General features: G+C 41.5%; 2 protein-coding genes across 3 annotated transcripts; one reads left to right on the top strand and one right to left on the bottom strand.

Moving 5' to 3' along the window:
• Positions 1 to 573: 573 nt before the first annotated feature.
• LOC146689805 (DENN domain-containing protein 2A-like) lies at positions 574 to 15,494 on the bottom strand. 2 transcript variants are annotated; one of them, XM_085437640.1, is made up of 20 exons: positions 15,265 to 15,494; positions 12,608 to 12,679; positions 10,392 to 11,522; positions 10,210 to 10,301; positions 9,729 to 9,823; positions 9,421 to 9,633; positions 8,701 to 8,794; positions 8,565 to 8,615; positions 8,275 to 8,471; positions 8,048 to 8,157; positions 7,788 to 7,857; positions 7,406 to 7,483; positions 5,605 to 5,745; positions 4,937 to 5,085; positions 4,180 to 4,357; positions 4,045 to 4,086; positions 3,352 to 3,460; positions 2,687 to 2,956; positions 2,059 to 2,145; positions 574 to 1,134 (listed from the first exon to the last, which is right to left on the bottom strand). In XM_085437640.1, exons 2-20 carry the CDS (start codon positions 12,664 to 12,666, stop codon positions 1,103 to 1,105), a joined length of 3,198 nt encoding a protein of 1,065 aa, XP_085293766.1. In that variant the 5' UTR covers positions 12,667 to 12,679; positions 15,265 to 15,494; the 3' UTR covers positions 574 to 1,102. The 2 variants fall into 2 exon arrangements, with proteins under 2 accessions (XP_085293766.1, XP_085293765.1); XM_085437639.1 differs by lacking the exon at positions 15,265 to 15,494 and adding an exon at positions 14,339 to 14,470.
• A 71-nt stretch (positions 15,495 to 15,565) lies between these two features.
• slc37a3 (solute carrier family 37 member 3) lies at positions 15,566 to 24,655 on the top strand. Its single transcript, XM_085437641.1, has 14 exons — positions 15,566 to 15,631; positions 17,783 to 17,981; positions 18,993 to 19,107; positions 19,383 to 19,475; positions 19,801 to 19,884; positions 20,037 to 20,182; positions 20,522 to 20,618; positions 20,731 to 20,815; positions 21,193 to 21,401; positions 21,484 to 21,625; positions 22,491 to 22,592; positions 22,762 to 22,961; positions 23,133 to 23,198; positions 23,444 to 24,655. The coding sequence occupies exons 2-14, from the start codon at positions 17,905 to 17,907 to the stop codon at positions 23,534 to 23,536; spliced, it is 1,509 nt and encodes a 502-aa protein (XP_085293767.1). The 5' UTR covers positions 15,566 to 15,631; positions 17,783 to 17,904; the 3' UTR covers positions 23,537 to 24,655.
• The last annotated feature ends 43 nt before the right edge of the window (positions 24,656 to 24,698 follow it).

Here is a 24,698-nt window from a genome sequence, read left to right as displayed (position 1 = left end):
CTAAGACAATACGCTACTATGCTCTGCTCTGCACCTGTGTTATGTTTTCCTGCTGACAAAGATGTTTCCTCTTTGTGGGCTGAGGATCTGCTTTGTTTCCATGACTCAGAGACTAAAATAGTAAAGCTGCCACCAACCCTGAACCAAGGCTCTTTGTAGTAAAAGAAGAAAAAGAAAAGAAAGAAAGAAAAGGAAAGAACCAAATACCTTCAAACATACAAACACATCAGCCAGTAGTTAGGGAACTGGTGGCATGTGGATTACTCATGTTATAAAACTGGCACACAAATGATGAGTGAGTGCAATTCCCTCGGCTTTGATTCTCTTGTTCCCAGCGTGTAACAAACGGAAATTGTAAAATTTGCACCGTGTCATTGGATACATCTTGTATTTACCATAAAGTAAGCTCATCATTTGAAAATGTGCAAACTGGAGGAGGAAGAGAGAGAAAAGACATTTACAAAAATGGCACTGAGAATCTAAACATGTAATGCAACGGTTGTATGACATATTGCCATTTGCTTTGATGGCAACGAAAAAAATATGACAGCATCGAGACAAGAAATCACCACAGCATAGCCAGAGGATATTTATTCAAAGTGCATGTGATGTTGTCATGTTATGAATAAAAGAAAACTGAAATGCTATTTGGTGTAACTTTGTGGTCAGTCACTGTCAAAATATGTCTGAACAGCAAAAATATACTACTGCCCCCTGGTGGATTTAAAAGATTACTGCGAACGCTTCTTTCACTTTAACTTATATTCAAATCCAGACTACCACTGTTACTACTAATCAGTCTATTTATTTCCCATTAATCCAGGTTAATTCCTCAGCCATATGTAGCTCACAGCAACACACCAAACACAAAACCAGACATGCATAAACTGATGATGTCTGAAGAATCCTGTTATAAAAAGGATCAACAAGGTTTTTCATCTGTGTGACATGCAGCAGCATTTTTCCCTTGGCAGGATTAATTTGTTTGCAAAATCCCTCGTTCAGTGACATAAATCAGGATGAACAAAATTTGGTTGTGTTTTTCTTTGTTACATTAGTAGTTCTTCAAGACTTTCCTGGTTTCAGTGCTTTATTTGTTGTATTATTTCTTTGAAAGAAATTTCATTTTGTTTCCTGGAACAAAAAAAAGACACACACACAAAGTGACCAAAAGTGAGAATGAGCCCAAAACAATATTTTCCTCAAAAAAATTAAAGGAACAATTTGAAAGGTAATGTGGAATAAATGCATGCCATATCTTTGATCAAAATAAAAAGTATCAACCTACAGAGGGCTGCATTCAAAGAGATTTCAAAAATCAAATTGGAAAAAATGATGCAGCAGGTTTGTCCATTTTACTAAAATTTCATTAATCAACTCAAAATAGTAGTCAGTAGCTTATATGGTGCCTATGTGCTTGTATGCATGCCTGACAGCGTTGGGGCATGCTCTAGATGGTGTCCTGGAGGATCTCCTCCTAGGTCTGGACCATGGCACCACAGAGCTCCTAGATGTGGGAATCTGCCAATGGTATCATGGTATCATATCTGCATACTCTGACCACATTAGGCTGGACTCACTGCACCAATGTAATGTCTGACAACGGGTGTAAGGATTTCATCCCAATACCTAATGGCAGTCAGAGTGTCATTGCCTATATGTCAGTCCTACTGATAGATTAAGAGCCATTCTAGAGTAAAGCCTGTCTGCTATATTCTCCTCCATGCTCTTGAGACTGTGCAGGGAGACACAACAAACCTGGCAATGGCACGTATTGATGTGCCATCCTGGAGTAGTTGGACTATCTGTGCAACCTCTGTAGGGTCCAGGTATCACCTCATTAGTGACACTGACCCTAGCCAAATACAAAACTAGTGAAAAAAAGTCGCCCTGTTGTTAATTTCACCAAAGCAACTGAAACTGTTTAACAACCCCCTCTGCTACTTAACTGACCAAATCAATATCCCAAAGGTTTCACTGACTTGATGTTACACACTCCTTAAGAAGAGTTCCTTTAATTTTTTTTGAGCAGTGTATATAAAGCAGTTGTTTCCTTACCCAAGCCTTTGAGAAACCTGTTAACCCTCCTATGTTCATTATCATGGATAGAATCCAGATACTCCTGCACTCTCACTTCAAACAGTCCTGGTGAGATTAAAAGAAGCAAAACAAAAACAATCATGAAGAGCTAGAAGAACCCATCACCCATACCCATTAAATTTATCCATCCTGTCTGTAAAAGTCACCAGTCACTTATGGCCAATCTAGAGTCACCAGTTATTCTAATTATGATGTCTTTGGACTGGAAGATGATGTAGTACTTGGAGAGAACTGGAGAAAGTGCAAACTCCACACAGAAAGGCCCCAGATGAGGAGTTCTAGACCTCAGGCAGTCGTTGGCTGCAAAAGGATTCTGACCCAAGTATAAAAAAATCTTTTGATTTAAAATGATATTACTTTGACCAATTACTTTTGAGCCTTTGAAAATGGGGGATAAAACAACTCAAAGTGCTCTCAAGGCTTTACTATGAGGTATTACAGAGAAAACCCCAACAATCAGATGAGCCCCTATGAGCATACACTTGGCAACAGTGGGAAGGAAAAACTCCCTTTCAACAGGAAGAAACCTCTGGGAAAAAACACACTTTGAGACAAAATTCCTGTTCTTTCTGCTGTGCCTCTGTACCTCTGAGAGCCTGCCTATGAAGCTCCCTCTCCTGGATGAACCAGCCAAACATCTGCGTCTCCATGAAGATCTCTAAGAAGCGGCGCACGGTTTTGGATGGGATGGCTTTGCGAAAACCCTCTCGCTGAAAGAAGGACGAGGCAGGGGAGGAGGATGAAGAGGAGTAGCCGTCCTCCCTTTCGCCGGTGATGAAGAGAGGATAGTGGCCTACCAGCTCCACAAAGAATCGAACAAAGGCCTCGGACACAATGGTGCTAAGATGGCCTGAGTCTGGAGACGGGATGTTAGACGTGGTAATATAAAACATAACAAAGTCGACTTGCTGATCAACCATTTACATAATGTTCAAAAAGATGTTTACAGAAATTTTTATCTTCTAGTTAGTCTTTCTATCCCTTTACCCCAGTATGAATTATTTCATGACATTCCAAATTATTAGGGGATCAAGTCTTTGAACTACAGTGACTACTGACTTTTTCTCTGGCACCAACTAAAACCTGGTGGTAAACATGGTAAATATACAGCAGATCCACATTAAAGCACATAAGCGTTGTCACCACAACCATGTTTGTGTTCTAGGTTTAACCATAAAGAAGCCTCAAAGCCACCAAAGAAGCCTCTATGACACTGTAGAGTCATAGAAAAAAGTCCTCAGTTTGACTCACCGCTGCTTGTATCTCCTCCTCGCTCATTAGCAAGCTCTCTTCGCCTCTCCAGAACATTCTCCAGAGCCGTCTGAAGCTTAGGTGGCAGGATGGAGTCTTCATCGTCCAACTAAATGTGAGATAACAGGAAAGAAAATGTATTCATAAACCATAGATAGGTAGATGTAACCTTGGAAACATTATGAAAGATAAATATAGCCTCTAGATCTCAAAAAAGTGAAGTCAATACAAAAAGTGCTGTAAACTTTCTCTTGCTGCAAAAGCACTTACGTTATGGTATAACTACCTTTGATTTCTTTGCTCTATGACTAGCTAAGAACAGTTATGGAAACTTTCTGCCACTGAAAAAACAAACATTTTTTTGTCGCCCAGAAGTCAAAGTTTCAGGTTATTATCTTAAAATCTCAACTTACTAACTCAGACTTCTGTGAATATAACTAGAAGTTTTAACTTCTGGGTGACAGAAAGCACCTTTTTTTTCCAGTGCTGGAAGCAGGCTTCTATAAGAAGTCACATACGCACTGACCATTTGAAAAACAATACACATTTAAGGCTTTTTTTTAATTTTTCTTTGGCTACAACGCTTTTTTTTTTTTGAGAAAGTCTGGGTGAGGCTGAAACAATTTCATCTACACAGATACAGAGTGTGACAAACCATAAACACACACACACACGCCTTTAAAAATATCTGACCTGTCTGAGAAATCGACTATTCCCAAGATCCACAACCAGAACCTGTACACAGAAAAAAGGTTATTTCTCTGCACAGCAGCTCATAAGTAATGTATTCCTATATGATTGCAGTGACACTTGTATTACTCCTCTGACCTCCTCCAGGGGCAGCTCAGTGAGTTGGGGCAGGGAGCTGGACAGCAGGCCCACGATGAAAGGGGTTGGTGTGCAGACGATGTCGAGCATAGCTGAGGGCAGCACTGGGATGTAAGTGTGCTGCCATACAAAGGGGTAGAGCAATGCCACGACTGCATGACAGCATTGGGAAAGAGTACTAAAGGAGGGAGCAGAGAACACAACAGTGGAACATTATTAAATTGAGCTTTTAATGAATTTTAATTTAAAAAAACAAAACAAAACTGACTTTCCCTTTTAGTCTATATGAGACAAAGGAGAGAATTATCAGTTATTCTCACCGCATGAGGGCACCACAGTCTAAATAGAGACTAGCCATTCTCTAATGTAATACCATTGCCCTGAGAGAAAACCAAGCCTACAGACTTCTTTCATTTACATCACTGCACTTTGCATTCCTGTCTTCTACTACTGTGGCTGATCTTTCTGACTCCCAGTGGCTTTCAGCAGAGCAAACAAACCAGTCCCAACACGTCAACAACTCAGCTGGCCTTAGCTCTCTGGTATGTTCCCTAAATAAAACTGGGACTGCCTTAAATTTATTTAAAATTGTGAGTCTAGACCACCCACATATCCTGTAACTTTATCGTAAAACACCCCTGCTGCTTTCAACTAATATTTGCCATTTTCATAACTGCATAAACAGTACAGCTTCATATATAGCTGGAAGATATGGATTTTGGTGTACAGACAATATGGCTTAAATGAAGGGACAAACCTGAGCTTGTCTGCTGTGAAGATGACTCGCCTCTCTAGCAGCAGAGAGCCAAAAACCCTGAGAAGCAGGCGCAGACTCAAGCAGGAGAACAGACATTCAAAATCCACATGCTCCAGGCGTGAGTCAGAGGGTCGACAGAGCTCCATCACCTAAAAGATTTGATCCTGTCAGCTTACTCAATGTAACACCAAAGTTGTGTCTGATGGACTGACAAATCCATTCCATCATTCGGTTCTAAATATGTTCATTTCAAGTCATTTTAATCTGGATCTGAACTACTTTCAGCTCTAGTTATGGTTAGCGAACTGTATAAGCTGTTCATCCACAACTGCTAGGCAAAAATGCAAAAACATTTAGCCAGCAAATATTTTGTCAAATCTTTACATGTGTAGGAAAAAAATGTAGTAAAAGTTCCAAATTACTGGGTGTCAATAAAGGTTTCATTTTTTTGCAGTGTTTTTTTAGATGAAAGAAACAAAACTGGATGAATTTTGTATAGTGAGATTTAAATTTCAAAATCTGGTCAAAAAAAATGCCAATGTTCTTAGCAGATTATTTGATTTATGCTTAGGATTCCAAATAAAAAGACATTTTTAACTATTTTATCTGACTTTTTCTTACAGTTTGTTACTTTTTTGGGGGGTGGGGGGGGTTCCACTGTCGCTCACCTCAGTGCCTGAACCAGGAAGAAAAGTTTTGATGGTGATGGTTTTCCTAGGAGCTGGAAACTGGGCCTCCATGATGGCTCTCATGAAAGGCTGGACCAAGGCAGGAGACAGAGCCCTGCGCCTCTCCACCTCATCCAGCACCTAGAATGCGTGCATATAAAACAATCTTAATTTCATTTGTAATCTGTACTCCCCAAATTCCACCAACATATTAAGTTTCCTTAATCTAACCACCACTCTCTGCTCCTCATCCCTGCTTACACCCTGCTCAGGAAACAAACCCCTTGAAGCACCCAGGTCATTAAATGTGGCCAGATGATCCTCCAGCCACAGGACTGTTTTGACAGACTGGTCCATCTTTGAACAGCAGGACATGGAGACCTTTACTCAGTCTGTCCCTTTCTACAGTAAGTGCTGCGTAGAGAATGTGACAGTGACCAAAACCATCTGGGTTTTTCCTAACTAAAAAACCTTGGATGATGAGTGACGTACAGGCTCTGATCAAACTGATCAGACATGGTTCTGGATAGTAAGACTACACACCTTTGGAGCAGGAGTCACAAGTTCGATTCCCACCCGCTATCCAGTAAGGGTCCTGGCTAGACCCGCCATGCTAAAAAAAAACCCCAAAAAACAAGCCCTGGAATGCTGCAGCTCAGACACAAGCATTTCACTACATTGTGTATGTGACAAATAAAGGTTGTTTATTGGTGTCACTCAGTATCAGATCCCCGCAAGGCTGCCCTCTCAGCCCCCTACTCTACACCAACCCATCTAACCATTGTTATTGTCAAGTATGCTGATGAGACCACTGTGGTTGGGCTCATATTTGATGGAGATGAGACAGTGTATAGGGCGTAGGTAGAGAACTTGTCCCGCTGGTGCTCAGAAAATTACCCAAAGCTGAACATCCTTAAAACAAAAGAACTCATGATGGACTTCAGGAGGCACAGGCAGGTCCACCACCCTCTCATCTTAAGTGGAGAACATGTGGAATCTGTCTCCACCTTCATTTCCAGGCACCCACATCTCCACCGATCTCACCTGGACCCACAACACCAACGCCCCTTAAAGAAAGCCCCGCAGCGGCTGCACTTCCTCCGTGTCCTGAGGAAGAATAACTGGGACCAGAAGCTGCTGCTGGCCTTCTAACGCTCCTCGGTGGAGAGGGTGCTCTCCTACTGCCTGGGTGTTTGGTATGAAGGGGTCACTACTGAGAATAGGAAGGCTGCACAGAGGATAATTAACACCACCCAAAACAAAAAAAAATCAGTGGCTGCCCTCTGTCACCCCTGGAGGCCATCGCCAGATCCTCCTCTCCCAGCAAAACCAGAGCCATCATAGGTAATCCCTTGCACCCCGCCCACCACCTGTTTGACCTGCTGCAACCTGGTCAGTGCCTCGGGTCAATCAGGTCGCACACCTCCAGACTCACAAACAGCTTCTTTCCCTGGGCCATTCAGACTGTTAACAAGCACTATCCCCCCACACCCCACCCCTGCCCACTCACAATATTAATCTGCGCCATGGTCTGAGTAACCCTCATCACTCAGGCCACTCGCATACAGACTCTTCCACTATTTCCAAGCACTTTGTCTCCAATGTGTCCCTTTCTCTTTTTTTGTATATATCCCTTTTGACTGTATATATTTGTCCTGTTTGTTATTTATTCCCGGTGTCTTACTATCTATACATTATTCCTACACAGTTGGTGTGGAGTGCCCATAATTTTGTTGTACATGGACATGGACAATGACAATATAGGGTAATAAAGGATGCTATCTGCGGAGGAGTGATTTACCTTGGAGAACAAGTTGAAGCAGCCAAGATGGCTGACAATACAATAGACCTCTGGCAGACGTTTGCCTTTTCCACTAGGCTGTGAGAAAAAGATGAAAATATGACACATAATACTCACTAGTGTACTCCTAGACATGAGGACAGACTAGTATATAAATCAACAGTATTGCAATACACACACTCCTCCTACAGAAATGCATAAGCAGAAACACATGCGCACCCGCACATACACAGTTCCCAGTCTCACACATTTCCGCCCAGAGTCTGAGATGGGCTGTTTTCCCACAGGCGCAGGCACACTATTCTGGTATGCTTATTTACTCAGCCGTCATTGTGGTATTTAGCTACTTCCTGTTCGGTGACGGCACACGATTTCTATTTACCAGTAAACGCCGGCAGTATCCAAACCTTCGGCTCCCATCCACTCCAGTCAAAACAAATGAGAACATCTCACTGCGAGGGAAGAGCCATGACAAAAATATAATTAGTGTATTTTTACTTTTCAAAGAGAAAATACACATATACTGTAAAAGTCAACACTATTAATGAAATTGATAGTGTTTCCCGTGGTATAAAGAGTTGAATTTTCAGTGTTTATTATATTGAGATAAGTGTGTCGCCCTGTTCATTTCACACTCCTCACCTTGGGTATCTCTCCACCGGCTCCCAGTCTTTAGCATCAGGAAAGCAGAACTGAGGAATGATCCTCAGTTGATCCTCCGTCTCCCTCATGAACTTGAAGGTTCGCTCCAGCTGCAGTTAAAATGAGGTGAGAGATTTAAGATCAGTTACCACTTCTTGCATTTCTTCTTTTTTAATGTATTTGGTCTTAAATTAAACTACTACAAAAATGAGACATGATTCAAGGACCTTAGGAGGGAACTGCTGTGTGACCTCTGGTAGATAGTGCGCTCCAGCCTTTGATTTCTGCAGCGACACAACCAGGAAATATTCAAAAAGTTTGCGCTGATGGAGCTCCTGTTCGAGTGAGTGTCTTCTGGTGTGGACCTGAGCCTGGCTCGGCTGGCTCAGTATAGACTTCACCGACACGAGACGCTGGCGGTGAGCTGGAAGAAAGGATGTAAGCCAGAGCACTATTATACACCTCAGTGTGAAAAATAAAGAAACAATGACAGATAAATGAATAATTGAAACCCTACCTTTTGCTCTTTCTTCAATTTCACTCTCAGAGTCACTGTTCTCATCTGTTACTGTAAATTAAAACCCAAAAATACAAACTTACTAGACAGTAAAATAAATATTACAATCAATTTTCATTCCTTTTAACACTGTCACCTCTGCCCGAGCTTGTCTCAGCATAATGATAGATCCTTCTGAGATGCTTTTTCCTGGACCGAGTTTCAAATATGCTGTTGATCCTGAGTACAACCTGTCCAAAGGAATAAATAAAAATATGTCTCAGTGCCAGTAAATACTACTGCGTGATATCTGTGTGCAAAGAGGCTGTATCTGATGTATAGGAAAATATCCAAAAACGGAGGCAGTTAGGATTGGAGTTGAGGGTTATGGTTATGGTGTGTGGTGTGATGATGTTTCCATGTCACAAACTTATGACATGATTGGTCCCTTGCAGAAGCTGGATCAACATTTATTTTGATTATCCAGGAACAACACCAACACAGTGATACCTAATCTAATGCAACGTTCCATTTGCTTCGGAAATCAGAACTGGGAGCAAAGTCACCCCCGACTTCAGTACATTCCAGTAGGAAAGTTGAAAAAGTGAGGAAAGGATTATTTTTGCTCTTAAGCGAGGTACAACTACTAATCCATCACTAGCAAAACAGTGCAGTGCTTGTTTTCTCCAATTAAAAACACTAAATCAGTGCCCAGCTGTTGTCATTCCAGTAAAAAACTAGCACTAACCATGCAAATTAGTCTTAAATAGTATGTGCTTAATAATTTGCCAGGGTTAATAAAAGAAACTGACTGTTCAAAATGGATGTGATAAGATTCTGCAGCAAAAAAAAAAAAAAAACATGCACAAACACAGACCGTCGGTATTCTCCGGCAGGTGCGGCCATAGGAATCCCCGGGCAGCCAGGAGGCTTGTTCAGGTCCGGTGGGGGTAGATGGAGGGCTGAGCTGGGGTGGAGATGAAACACCTCTACTGCTTCCAGTGCTATGGATCTGCTGGTTGGTTCTCCGCATGTCCAGCAGCTTAAAGCTTCTGCCTGAATTCTGCCTGAAGAACCCTGGTCTGGAGGCCTATGGACAGAAAATAAATAAATAATAATAACCATAATTATTTCTAACTACTGAAACCAAGTAGTTGCTGTTTCAAGTTCAGGGTATACTTTAACCTTAGCAGTGTCAGCACCAGGAGAGGAAGGTAAAGACTGCTGGGAGCATTGGCTCTCCAACTCTATATCCTCATACGGGTTCTCATTTGACGAGTCTGCAGAAAAACCAGAAGTAACGCATTTGACGCAAGTTTTCAAGCATGTCTGATAATTGTGCACAAAGTTAACATTATTCAGTATTTTACAGTGAAGCAGGGCTGCAGTCCTGCCATGACACTTTGGACTTAATTTCTGATGCAGTAAAAGTGGTAAAGTAGTTTACCTGGCAGTTTTGAGGAGGGGTTGTTTTTTTTTTACACGTTTAACAAAAATTGTACTCATACTTGATTGTTTTCTGCTGAATACTGTATCTGCATGTTACAATTAGCATGTAGAAGAGGAAAAAACTCAGCTCTGGAATCAACTGCATCCCATCTAACTACACTTCCACTACAATTTGCTCATAAAGGTATTCAATGGATAATGCAGGTTGGTGTCTGACCCAGGATGTCTTCATAGTGATGTTCCTGAGACAGCGAGCGAGAGAAGAGCAGACCATTTGACCCCGCAAGGTCTTCGAACTCAAAGGATCTCCTGTCATCATGAGATGAAAGCATGAGTTAATACATTACATACAGCTGGCATAACTTCACCAAGCAAATAATCTTTCTAATCCATGGATACCTGTTGAAGCTGTCCCGGACTCTCTCACCTCTGGGTCTTCCGTAGATGCCAGAGGGAGGTTTCAAGGAAGTTTTCGAAGCTACTGACGGTAGTGGCGGGAGGTTCCTCTGCCCTCTGCCTTGCCTCCTTCCCAGGGAGGCAGTAGCTGGGTGCTGGAAGGTTCGTTGGGGTTTAGGGACGGGGTTGATGGGGGGTGCACCTGGCTCGGTGTACACATTTTCATGCTGCTCCTTCTTTTCTTTGGTCCCAGATCTTGCAACTGTGCTTCTTTGAGCTAAAGCTTCAGATTCGTTTTTCCTCACCTCCAGCTGCTTGTCCTTGCTCGGTGGGCTGAAGTAGTTTCCAAGCTCTGGGGGCATTTTTCCATGGTTCCCCCCCATAGCCTCCAGCTTTTTAAAAAGACTGAATACAGCTCTCTTCTCATGACTCGTCTGTTCTGCTGCTCTCCTGTCAATGCTTTTTTTCAGGGTTCCCACCTGCTGTTTATCTGTTGATGTAGGCGAACAGGGCCTTGAATCCCCAAGTTTTTCTACATTCTCTTTCTCGTGTTCTTGTTTTTCTTTGTGAACTACAACTCTTTTACAGTCTTCCTTTACTTGGTTGCTACCAGGCTTACTGATATTGAATGCTCCTCTTTGAGGTTTTGTGGGTTCAACCGGTGAACAAGGCCTGGAATCTCCATTTTTTCCTACACTTTCTTTCCTAAGATCCTGCTTTTCCTTATGGGCTACTTTTGTGCAACTTTCTGCACTTTGCTTGTCTTCTATACATTTATTGTTGCTTTTTGGCAGCCAGTCTGTCCTTTTTACACCGCTACTTTGGCCCACGTTATCCGAGGTTAGAGATGAATGAGTGGGTTCCTTGCCCTCCCATAGTGAAATCTTGTCCCTGATGCTGCAGCCATTTGATCTGGGCAGCTTGACTCCTACTAAGAGAGCATTGTCATTGCTCTGAGGGTCAAAGCTCGACCTCCTGTGGGCCATCATGGATGATTCTTCCTTCTGGTTAATGAGGTTTTCCAGTGGGGTAAAGGGGTGTTTTAGTGTTCCCTCTCTTCTGTGCTCACCTCCCTTGTTTTCTACTGAAGCGAAACAGAAACCACTTTTCCCCACCGGAGAGCCCCTCTTTAGCCTAAAAATAAAAATAGGAAATCATTTTAGAAATGCTTGAAATATAAAAGCAAATCGCACATTATCACATGACGCAATGATAACTTCCGGGTAAATCGAACAACCCAAAATGTCTCTTGCACTGGCTGCTGCACTCTGCAAGTTTTATGTCATTTTTTTCAACCACATGTGGGTGTTTACATACAGTTTATGCATGTCATATATTGTAATGATTGTGTGAATGCGCTGCGACAGACTGGCGACCTGTCCAGGGTGTACCCTGCCTAGGCTCCAGCGCCCCAGTGGACCCTGAAAAGGATAAGCAGAAGCAAATGTATGGATAGATGGCTTGTGTGAACGTATTTCACGTCGCCACGGCCAGCAGGAATAGAAACCATAGAAAAGAATGGCTTTCAGAGCACAGTTGTGGTTTTGTCCCCTAGTGTGTGGAAAAAACCCTCAGCTATGATGCAAAATTGAAGCATCTGCAATAAAGTCAAATAAATATACTTTTCCACTTGGAAGAACAAAGAAAATATAAAGCGAACTGGAGGCTTGGGTAAATCTGTCGAACATAGTCTACCATCTCCAGCTCGGGTCTCCTGGAATAACACGTTAACATTTATTTGGATTTTTTTTTTTAATGCATACTTTTCCACATTCCCAAATTCAATCAGAAAAATTGAAAATAAATGGAATACCAATTAAAGAATAACCTACTGCTAGCAGAGTTCCCTGAACTTCCCAGTATGGTCACAGTGACTGCCAGCTAGGGGACATTCAGTCTTTTTCTGGACAGTGGGAAAATCCATCCTGAGAGTAAATGCCAGAGGACAAGCCTATGACCGAGCATCTTCTCATCGGCCTCGCTAAATAAACACATGCTTGGATTGGAGCCCATTTCATCAAACTGTTATGTTTTAATAAATAAACGGGAGGAAATGGGAAGCCTTAAGTTGAAAGACCTTTTCTGACTTTCCCTTAATGGATGTAATGATTAAAGGGCAGCCTAACAGGGTTTCTTATTTTCTCAGGGCTCAGGGAGAAATTTGTGAAGGCCCATGTCCTATTTTAATGCCTCACTGGTAAACCTGGTCAGATACAAACCTGTTGATAGATGAGTTGATGTAATCTTGCTTTGTTTTCATTCTCTCAGCGGCCTCCATGATCACTGCACACCTGGGAGAGAGAGAAAGAGAGACATAGAAGCAACTTCTGTCAGCATCTTCTCTGATTTTGCTTGTTCGTTGAATTGCACATTAGCGGTTGTTGTGGTTTTGCTCCCACTGACAATAGCTATCCGGCTTTACACTGTTATATAGTCTTCACATTGCATTTTTAGTAGATTAAACATTAAGCTGGTAAACTTCAGCATTCGGGCCACAGGACAGCTGGGCAAAATCAAAGAAACCATGACAGCCAGAGACTCAAGTGCAACTCCCCGAAGTAGTTCATCACACTAACTAACACTTCATTCAGCAGTCATTTAGGGCCTGCCTTTTCTTTCCTCTCCTTTAGTGTATTGTAGTATACTCGTTTTTCCACCACTTCCAAACATTTGACCCCTGCAGTGACAAAGCTGCTGTGCAAATTCTCGTACTTTCACATCTTCGAGGTCAATGTTCTTGTAGTTCAGCGTCCTCTAAAACAGGGCTTGGTGATTTCCCATATGTGAGGCCCCTGCCATCATTTGTTTATTGATATACACTCCAAATGATATGACAGATGTGCATAAGGACTACATACCACCCTTAAGGCTGTAGGGTAGCTGACTGGCTATAAAAAAAGCCATTTAGAGCTACACCATTTGCTAGAAGATACATCCTGGCAACAAGATACACAATACTAGTTAGAATTAGAAAAAGCACCACTTCAATCTTACTTTATTAGCAAACATACAATCAGTGGCCCCTTTAGGTACATGTTGCTTGTACCAGGCTGGATCCCTTTTTACCGTCATGGCCTTAATTCTTCACCGACAAGGTGCTGGAAACGTCCCTCAGAGATTTTGGCCAGGTACGCTGTGGTGTATAAATGATGCTCAGTTTAAAGTGTGGCTAGAAATATCCCCCAAATCACTACACCACCAGAACGAGCCTGAACTGTTGATCCAATGCAGTATGGATCCATGCTCTTATGTCTTCTGATACTACCAGCTCACTGTCACAGTAGAGGATTTTTCAGTTATCTTTTGTCCACTTTTGGTGAGCCTGTGTGTGAACTGTAACCTCAGTTTCCTGTTTTTAGCTAACAGGAGTGGCACCCGGTATGGTCTTCTGCTGCTGTATTCTGTATTCTGCATACCTTGACTGTAACACATGGTTATTTGTGGTAGTGTTGTCTTATTAAATTGAAGCAGTCGAGCCATTCTCCTCTGACCTCTGGCATCAACAAATGGATTTTTGCCCAGAGAACTGCTGCTCACTGCATACTTTCTCTTTGGTGTGTGGGAAAATATGAGCAGAACAGCAGTTTTGGAAGTACTTGACCTGACTTGATCTGGTATCAACAACCCTTTTACATTCAAAATTACTTAAATCACCTATCTTCCTCCTTCTGATGCTCAGTTTAAACTTCAGTAGGCTGTTTTGACCATGCCTAAATGGCCCAAATTGCTCTTATGTGACTGGCTGATGAGATATTTGTGTTAACAAGCAGTTCAGCAGGTGTGTCAAACAAAGCGTAGGAGTGTATATTTAGATACAGTGAAATTATATTCTGCAGTAATCTGTTTCTTCTGGCAAAGACAAACTCATGGGCACAGTGCATATTCTGCTGAAATCAGATCATTTCTAACATTATCTCCTTTCAAATTAAAACATTAAATCAGTTTCTTACCTCCTTTCGCTGCACAGTTTTCATGTGTTCATCAGTGGAATGGGAGCACAGTGCATCCCATGCTGCTATAACAGTATCCATTGGTATAACTTCCAAAACAGCTGTAGTGTGCAGTTTATATGCCCAGGTTCAAATAGAAATAGGCTTGAAACAATTCATCGACTGCTTATCTTAGTGAGCCTTGAAGACACAGTGCTGAACGTGCCCCCCTCTCCCTGCTTCGCCTCTAATCACCCTCTCTCTCCCCTCACCCTGGATATGACTTCCTCCCCCTCTCTCTCTCTCTCTCTCTCTCTCTCTCTCTCTCTCTCTCTCCCTTTCTTTACTGTTGATTCACTTAGAGCTGGCTTCAGAAACGAGCTGTGTACGAATGAATGGATGGATAGATGTCTCTTGATGCTAACTAAAACTATTTCATCCCATACTTTACATCCACAAGCTGTGTGGAAATTTGTGGAATGTGGGACAGACATCATCATATTACGGCTTTTCCCTCCAAATCTGAAATTCACTGGAATTGTTTTTCATTCCAGCTGCTCATGCAGCTGCACAACCCCCCTCCAATGATTTCCAATGACGTTACGTTCACTGTCATACAGAAATTGATAGGAGAACATGTAAAAAGGGAAAATTCTACATTTGTTTGTACTTTTGACTGTCATTATGCAAATGTTTGATATAAATATTTATGGGAGTGTTTATTTACATTTGCTACATATAAGCGTGGATTTAAATCCTTCAACTTTTAAACTTCAAGTTTACTCACATCTTTTATCACCACACCCAACCGCGTACCACGTTGCTCTTGCACGTGAATGGACGTGAAGCTTTGGATGTTTGAGAAGCTAGAAGGCTTTGTAAAAGTATTACATACATATGTATCAACTATACGATTAGATAAATCTACATAATTGCCAAATGCTTACCAGAAATGTAGTGCTGTCCAAGTTCAAGTGCTGCAACCCTGCTGTAAACGGACTTTTTTGGCGCTGCAGTTTTTAAACTGTAAATACATTTGCTTGTAGCCAATGAAAGTTGGGTTCTCGCGAACAAGTGGCACGGCAGCAGGTGAAATGTGAGCAGCTGGCTCACTTTTTTTTTCAACAGTCAATCCCAGCTGTTATTTTTGGGGCGGTGGGGGGAGCTGTAATTCCACTCCTGTCCTACTGGCGGCAGCAGCGCGCCTTGGCGCTCTGCGAAAGTTGACGTTTGGAGTGACGGGGCAACCCACAGTAAACACAAAACTGACGCTTCATCAAGAGCAAGCTAGCCAACGGGACTCAGAGCTGAAAGGTCAGCATATGTTTTTGTTTTCAAAGAGTTAGTAGCAGTCAGCTGTTTTTTCGGAGATGTTTGTGGTGATTTTAAAGGCGCAACGAACCCGGAATTGACTCGAAAGGCTCGAACCAGTATGCGGCTTGTTACTAAGAAAGCCGAGGTGGAGAGAAACTGCTCTGTAGGTGTGGCAGTAGCTTCTTTTCACAAAATAAACGTTAATTCGGTTGGCAGAACAACAGTGGAGGGTTTATAACTTCAGTGGCAAGATGTGTCGTTGATCCACGAAGACGTAAATCATTATTTAACCACGGAGTCCATAAAATTGTGATTGCTTAGTTCAAAACAAAAGCCCGTCTGTTCCGAGCTATCGAAATTTGTCAGCACAGCACGTCTCGGTCATATTCCTCCAGTGTGCTGTATTAAGTGCACAGCATAGCCCACACTGCAGACAATTTTTTGTTAGATCCTTTTTGTCTTCTGGGAGCTTGTCAGACACTTCTGTCCTATATGAAGGTTCTATAACAGCAAAATGAATGAAAAGAGGTGTCCATGATTAAACTTTCCCATGCACCTCATTTGCCACTGTTACAGAGTTTTGTTTTTGTATTGCATCTAGTTTAAAACTAGAGTTTAAACAAGGGTGTACAAACTATTGTAGATACTGTGTAATACTGCCAAAAACTGATTTCCAATGTTTCTGTGTATTTTTTATGTGTAATATCTTTACGTATGTTGGTAAATAGGCTTCGGGTTTACAAAGGGGTTATATATAGAATTAAAAAATTATCTGTTTTTCAAGTATCTTTATAACTCTGTGTTATTGTACTTACATTATAACCAATCCGGTCCTTTATCCCCACTTAAAATAATTTTACAGAACTATTGTAATATTTGCTGCCATGTCTGCTGTCCTCTTGGCCAACTTACTCTTACAAAAGACATTTTTTATGTTAATGAGATTTTTGTAACTGCATAAATAAAGGTTATATAAAAGTCACTGTCAAAAACTGATTGCGGCTTCTACCTTGTTACACGAATGTTGTTTGTGGCTCAAGATGACTTTATGTCATCCACAAGGGATACATTTGACATAGGTTTCACATATTATAGCCCAACAAGTTACTTATAGCAGTTGAAATACGAGCAATCAGTTTTTGGCAAATACCGGAAATCAGTTTTTGGCAGGCAATCACTTTTTGGCACAACACCGGCCCCTCAGGATTTCCCGTGTCAAGTACTCGAAGTGACTTTCATTTTTATTTTTCACACCTGCTTTCGACCACTTTTATCAAATGTGTCGAGAGTTAGAAAACTCAGATCTCAAACTGACTTCGAGAAATTGGTCCAAGCATTAAAATAGTCATGCTAAGCAAGCAGGTCATCAGCAGCTCACCAGAGTTTTGCCATCATTTCGGTCCGTGTATTCTGGTAGAGCGCTATAAAGATGAAGCAAAGCAGTGTTACAGCTGAACAGGATGGAATGAAGACAGTCAGTGTACACTGGGTCCATTGAGCCCTCTTTTTTTTAAGGCAACACACAAATCCCAGCTTTCAGACGAGGTGCATTACTTCATATTTATCTTTTAACCTATGGGGACATAGTTCTTTAACAAGAAGTACTGACTGGCTGCCATATTGGAATTATCAGAGACTTGAAACGAATTAATGAGCCACAATAATATTTATCCCACAGTCTCCATTGAACTATAGACTGTATATGATAGCTGGATGTACCCACCATATGGATAGTGAGGTCAGGGTGTATTGGTGTGAAGCTTTGAACAGAGTGATGTTACCCATCCTGGTTTTAAAACCAGGGCCGAGCACCATACTGGTCAGTCTTGTTAGGCCTTGCCTAAAGAAAACCCTGCTTTATCGTTGTGTTTCACTTTTGTTGGGATAAAAATTTACAACACAAACAGTGTGTTTTATTAGATAAAACTTGTGACTGTCAGCTGAAGCCATAAGCTCATAAGGAAAGTGTTTACACAGGTGATAGATAAGGGGAGCTGAGGGGTTGTTTTCCCATAGGCTTCTGTAAAATCTGCCTTCTTTATGTAATCAGAGGAGTTTCCCCTGTGGTCTGTGTCTGCAGCCCTGTCCTATAATCAGTGCTGAATGAAAAATACGTTATTTAGTTTGACATTGGCTTTCTTTCTTCTCCAGGCACGTCTAGTGATGTGTTTGTCCCATGTGGTATAGTGGAAGACTCTAGCTGAACCCCCTCCCTGTCCTCGAAGACCTTCACCAACACCTTCCTCCTCTTTCTTGTTTTGGCCGCTCCTGTGATGCCTCCATCATGCTGTGCCTCTCTGTCACAGTACACTCATCATCATCTGGTTGTCTTTCTTCTCACCTTCTTTAGGTAATTTGGAGTCACCCCGCCCTATAGAACTTCCTGTAAGCCTTGAGTAGGAATGCAAATGTCATCCTGTGCCGGTGTCTAGATAACATTGTGCTACGTGAGATATCCACAGACTAACAGAAAACTGACAAGAGCTGCACAAACTTGAAAACTTGAAACTGTATCTGGAATGATGGAATTTACACACATTTTTTGCAGCAGTTTTAATCCCAGCAAGTCCAATCTAGCCATATAGTTAATGCAGTGTGAATGCATGTGAGCTGTGAGGTCAAGTTAAAGATCTATGAGAGATTAAATCAGCTCAGATTTATCTGTCTTGTTTTATTATCATACTCTGAAACACATTAGAGTGTAGGAAAAAATAAATGTATCCATTTTCTTGTTTGTTTTTTAACAATTTTTGATCAAATCATATGCATGGAAATGCACATCCCTATTCACTGTGGAGGTTTATTAGTTGTTCGCTGTAACCCTATTTTTGCTACTAACGTTTAGTTTTAGTTTTCTTTTATTTAACAAATCTAGCAAAGAAATTAATGTCGTTTTAAATAGACAGTGTGTATCATATAATAGGCTTTGCTTTATTTTGGTTCAAGTAAAAGTCATATAGAGCAATTGCTGTTGCCATGGCATCGGACATTTGTGCATGAAATCTTTATTACAAGCATAAATTTGGCTTAAGCATTCAGTTGTTTTGGAAGTGGATTTTGTTTGGGGTTTTTTTTTTTCATTTTCATTTTTAAGTATGTAATTTCAGTGTTTCTTGCACAGCTGAAATGACATTACTTTGGAATTTTACCTTTTTATTTACAAGTAGAGAGCTGTTGTACCCAAGAGCCCTCAAAAATCCGTGTTCAAAACAAAAAGCATGTTCAAAACTCGTAAATGTAACCTTTAATTGATCCATCATATTAAATAAGAATGAAATAACTGCGCTGCACTTTCAGTAAATGTTTGTCCACATATGTTTTGTCATTCCTTTCTGAGTAAAACTGCTTTCTGTCTTTCCAGCTACGTGTTGCTGCATGCGTCCAGGAAGACATTCAGCAATGTGAAAGTGAGCATCTCAGCTCAGTGGACGCCTTTCATTCTTAATGACAGCTCCCCAGACTTCTCGCCTGGCGAGGTAATGAGCATACAGCACAGAACAATGTGTCTCCCACATATACAACGCTGAAATTAAAATAAGTCAGAAATATTTTTGGCTGGCCACAATTCCAAAGTAAAGCCTTTGTTTTTTTTTACTTTTTTTTGTGTGTTATTGTTTTTCAATGTGCACACTTAGCTTCTCTGCAGTTTAACTTAATCCCTGATGCACAAAAGCAAAACTTTTACAGTCACGTCCTTGGTCTAAGAGCCTGTATGAACTCTGCACAATCACGTTTTCTCTGACTGTCCCAGACCTGGCAGGATAATCGTCTGTTTGAGGATGAAAAGCAGGCCACTCTGTTTCTGGGGATTCTGGACTCCATCTTCCTCTTCTCATATGCAGTGGTGAGTACATGATTTTCATTGTTTATTAGGATGCGTCTGCCACACAAATTGGTAAAACTGTGAGCAGAAGATAATTTTGTGTATCGACCCCGTGCCAAGTTGGGCCTGCATTTACTCAGGAATGGAAATCATTTGAACCATCTGGTGACCTGTGTGGATTATGATGAGAGTAAAACAAAGGCCAGCACATCTCTGTAACACTAAGTATCAGATTTGTTCTTGGAACTCACTGAGAAAGTACATTATGCCTGTAATTTGAACAAAATCAGATCAGACTTTTATTTATTTATTTATTTTCTCCATTTTTTTGTTCGTGTCCACACAGGGTCTGTATCTGAGTGGTATGATTGGAGACAGAGTGAACCTCCGCTATGTGCTCTGCTTCGGCCTGTGTGGCTCTGCTGCAGTGGTTAGTACATAGTACAGAATTATATGATTGATTATTAGGGTGGTGGTTTTTGCATTAATCATTGCTGGTATCTGTATAAAATCCACACAAAAAGTAAAGTTTCTGACAACTACAACACCAAACACTCAAGACAGCTGTGCATGTTTCTGCAGGAGTTTGTGTTTGGCACTTTGACTGAATGGCTCCACATCTACAACATCTACCTGTACAGCAGCCTGTGGGTGCTGAACGGCCTGCTGCAGTCGGCCGTCTGGCCCTGCGTGGTGGCCGTCATGGGCAACTGGTTCGGGAAGGCGGGGTGCGTGTCATTTCTGTGAATGTCATTATCTTTGCCTTAACGGCTGCCAGATGAGTTTGGATCACAGACACAGCATCTGTCCAACCCAGAAATATTAGTCAGGCTCATATTTGCCAAGTCGACCTTCATCATACACGCCCAAATGGAAATACAGATGCTCACACTCGCCATCAATAGCCTCTATTCACTGGTGCCACAGTGAGAACATAGGCCTATTTAGACCCAGTTTTGCTCTGCAGCAGGGCATATTCTGCTCATATTAAAAACGGCGAGTGACAGAGTAAAAAATACTTAAAGCTGTTCTATAAATAAACTTAATGCCATTTATCTCTTTTTCAGTCGTGGTTTTGTGTTTGGCCTGTGGAGTGCATGCGCCTCTGTAGGCAACATCCTGGGTGCTTTCCTTGCTTCCAGTGTTCTCAAATATGGATATGAGGTGAAGCACACATAGACAAACATGTTTTATTGTTGCCGCCCCCCCCCCCGCCCCACTTAACATTGCCAACAACTAAGCACTGAAATAATGTGCTGACTGTTGCTGTGTGCAGTACGCCTTCCTGGTGACCTCTGTTGTGCAGTTTGCGGGAGGGGTGGTCGTGTTCTTCGGCCTGCTTACCTCCCCAAAGGAAGTTGGTAAGGACTTCAGGAAGCAAGTTAGATGTTAAAAATGTAAAAAATTTGCAGGGTGTTTGCTTGTTTTTTTGTTTTTGCATGCTTTAAATATATTAAGGTGACTCAAAGTACTTCCCAGAATGTTGCATATGTGTTCATATTCTCCATAATGCTTAAAAATTTATAACCCTCATTTCTTCTTAATACATTGGTGCATATACTATGTGATCAGGTTTCAGCTTGTTTTGAAATACCATCAACTTTGTATCTTTACTTTTTATAACTTCTTTCCATGAGAGGTGTGAACTCGTCTCTACCTCAAGTTGAAACAGTTTGAATAAGCTAAACTTTTGATTAAACTTATGGTCTCCTTTAATGTGTGTGTGTGTGTGTGTCAGGTCTGAGCTTGGAGTCAGAAACTGGACTCAGCCCCATTGAGACAGACACAGACAGCCACAAGCCTCTGATGAGCGACGAGGAGGATGAGGTGGAGGCGGAGAAGTACAGCAGGCGAGGCCAGTCTGTCGAGCAGCCTGTAGAGCCTCCAGCTGAGTCTCCACAGGCCATCGGCTTCTTAAAGGCTTTCTGTCTTCCTGGGGTGTTGCCTGTGAGTGTGAAGAAGACGAACTATATAAAACTATATAACAATGTTTTTATAGTGTGATGACTTTGTCTCGCTTGCACTGCAGTATTCCCTGGCTTATGCATGTCTGAAGCTGGTCAACTACTCCTTCTTCTTCTGGCTTCCCTTCTACTTGAGCAACAACTACAAGTGGAAGGAAGCCCAGGCCGACCGCCTGTCTGTGTGGTATGATGTCGGAGGAATCATCGGTAAGCAGCTGCTTGAAAAAGAAAAAAGTTCTGTTATAAAACTGAGGTTTGACTTTCTATTTTGAAAGAAACAGTCAGTCATCCCTGTGACTAAACACTCAGGCTTCTCTGAACACTCTTTCCAGAAATGTTTTTCCCGACTTTTGGCTGTGCAACCATAGTCCTGATATGGTCATCTCAGATCCCTCCCGCTCTTTACACTTTGTTTGCGAGGGGCAACCAATCAGGGCAAAGTTTGCTTAAAGGAAGTATGTAAGGAGAGGAACTAAAACAGCTTGTTTCAGAGAACTGATGAGCTGGGGACCAGTGTGAGATTGTTTGGAGCTGGGATCAAAGCAAAGCTGCTCTTATAGAGTCCAAGAATAAAACCATTGGAGCTGGTAATGAGCAGTAAAGGTCCTGTTTAAAATCACTTATCACTCATCATTTTGTATGATGCTTAATAATAGAATGTTATTATCACAACTTATAGTAGTGCAGTGGTTCTCTAACGGTGGGGCATGCAGCCTCTGGAGGTGGGGGCACCATCAGATAAGCATAACTTGATTTGGATCCTTCATCCATCTATTTTCTTCCACTTGTCTAATTCAGTGTAGGGGGCGGGGCTAGAGGCCATCCCAGCTGTCATAAGTTGAGAGGCAGAGTACGCCCTCGACAGGTGTGCGGCACGGCTGATTTTGATCCTTGCTGTACTTAATGGTGGTTTAAACAAAATAATGTGTGGTGTGAATATTTATTTATTTTTGGCAGGGTCCTAAAGTGGAGCTGTAATGTATGCAGCCCCACGTGTAATGTATTCATTGGTAAATAACTTTGCAGTTTGTCAGTTCCTAATTTGCCTTGATCATGCTATTTTTTGTATCAGGAGGAACATTTCAGGGTCTGATCTCTGACTTTATGGGGAAGAGAGCGCCGGTGCTGGTCGTCAGTCTGATGCTGGCAATCGGAGCCCTGGTGGGATACAGCCGTAAGTACATGCACGTCATCTAACAACAGCTCACGATCTGATATCTTCTTCTTCATAATAATAAAACAAAAAAAACTGCATTTCATGAGTCAAGGCGTCAAACTCACAATAACACTGTAAGGTTTAAAATTCACACGATTAATTTTGCGTTTAAAATCCACTCTCTCAGGATCACCTAATGACCAGGTGATAAACGGTGTGCTGCTAGCTATTACCGGACTCTTCATTGGTGGGCCGTCCAACATAATCAGTTCGGCCATATCTGCTGACCTTGGCAGGCAGGATGCTCTGAGGGGCAGTAAGGAGGCCTTGGCTACTGTCACTGGTATAGTGGATGGAACTGGAAGTATAGGAGCTGCTGCAGGACAGGTAAAGATGAAAAAAAAATCAAATTGGAGAATTAAACAGAATGAATTTGGCAGCATGAGAGCATGTTTGCTTCCACTGATGCCTTTTTGTGACACAGCTATGACATTGACTGTATACACACGAGTGATCAGACTGACCTTTAATTTGACCATTTTCTCCCTCGTCTTCTAGTACTTGGTGTCTCTGATAGAGAGCAAGCTGGGCTGGATGAGCGTGTTCTACTTCTTCATTGTCATGGTAAGATAATTCTTATCCTTAAAAGGACAAAACGTGTTAAATAAGACTTTAACTTTGAATTAATCAGAAAAGTGTTTACCGAGGTCGTAAATCAAGTGAGATGTAAGCTGGATTTCTTATAAACTCCCCCTGCTGACCGTCACGAAGCATGACACCTGGTTACACTTTTCAGTCCAAGACATTCCATCCATCTTTTATATACAGTTTGCGCTTGTTGCTTAAGGCTTCTTCTCTTCGTGTTACAGACTGCGGGCAGCATTGTGTTCATCACTCCCTTGCTTGTTAGAGAGCTGCGGGCCATGTGGACAGAGAGGCGAGCGCGGCAACGGCAGCTGTAAGAAATCTTAACCACCATCAGTTTTTACTGTAATCAGGTCTGGTGTGATTTTGTGGTTGTTGAAAGATGATGCTACTTACAGTGCATGTAAGATTTGGAGTTTGAGCTGAAGTCCTTGCCTTAAGAAGAAAAAAACCACAACAGGTTGCACTGTTCTGTATATTCAGGGCTTTGTAAAACATCCCAGAATGTACTAATGTGTATATTTTAAGGTTTTAAATGGATGTGAATGTTGATGTATTTGAATCAGTGTTGCCAAATATAGAAACTAGAGCTTCTTACCATAAAGATCAGACTCTTTGAGAAAGCTTAATGCCCAAGGAATGTGAACAGTGATTGTAAAGTAGAACTCTGTAATCAGTTCTTGTAGATATGTATCATATTTTAGTCATTTTAAATATTGCACTATGTTCTTCTCACAGTAATCAGGCACAAGCCTTAAAACATTTTAATAAATCACTTTTAGAGGTCTGGGAAAGCTCCAGATCACTGCCATTTTATCTCACCTGTGTACAGTTTTTTGTAATTGTGTTTTAATGTTGTACTGTAAAGTCTTTTCATGGCAGGGGGCTGGTTCTCTTCATTCTGTGTACATGCGATTTTCATTTTTCCCTTTTCCATTTACTGTTTGCTCGAATGTTGACATCTTAAGTTTTAGTGTCTTAACTTGCACACACGGGCAGAAATGTTCTTAAACTCTGTGTTAACAGCATAGCATGCCTTATTTCTGTAAAACACACTACCATGGTGGAAAGGTTTGCCTGTGTGCATCAGGAGCCCTGCATATGTTTTAACTGATTTTTAACTGTAAATCCATGTAGGTTATGTCCAGATTTAGGTTTTAACAGCCAGTGTAGGTAAATATGTTTAATTTAGATGCAGTGGTATCTGCAAGGTGGGCAATTTATTCTGGTTAAGATGGTTAATTTAGCTGCACATTTGCATGTAGCTATATAGGATTGTGTAAAGCACATTTAGGAATAGCTATTGCAATTTTTTTTATCATGCTAAGAAATTTTCTTTGTCTCTTGAAAATAAAAAAAAATCATATGAGATTCCATATAATTTTTAACAAATGTAACTGTTTTTTGTTTTAAATAAATGCAATTTTTATTTCATGGTTTGCTGTCTGTGCAGTGTTGTATCAAATCCACCAGGGGGTG

The sequence above is a fragment of the Copadichromis virginalis genome, linkage group LG17 (assembly GCF_057382275.1).
Source record: "Copadichromis virginalis isolate Kocher_CV1m ecotype Utaka linkage group LG17, C_Virginalis_male_GT1.1, whole genome shotgun sequence".
NCBI lineage: Eukaryota > Metazoa > Chordata > Actinopteri > Cichliformes > Cichlidae > Copadichromis > Copadichromis virginalis.
The sequence above is the reverse complement of the archived record's forward strand: the minus strand, read 5'-3'. Positions and strand labels throughout refer to the sequence as shown.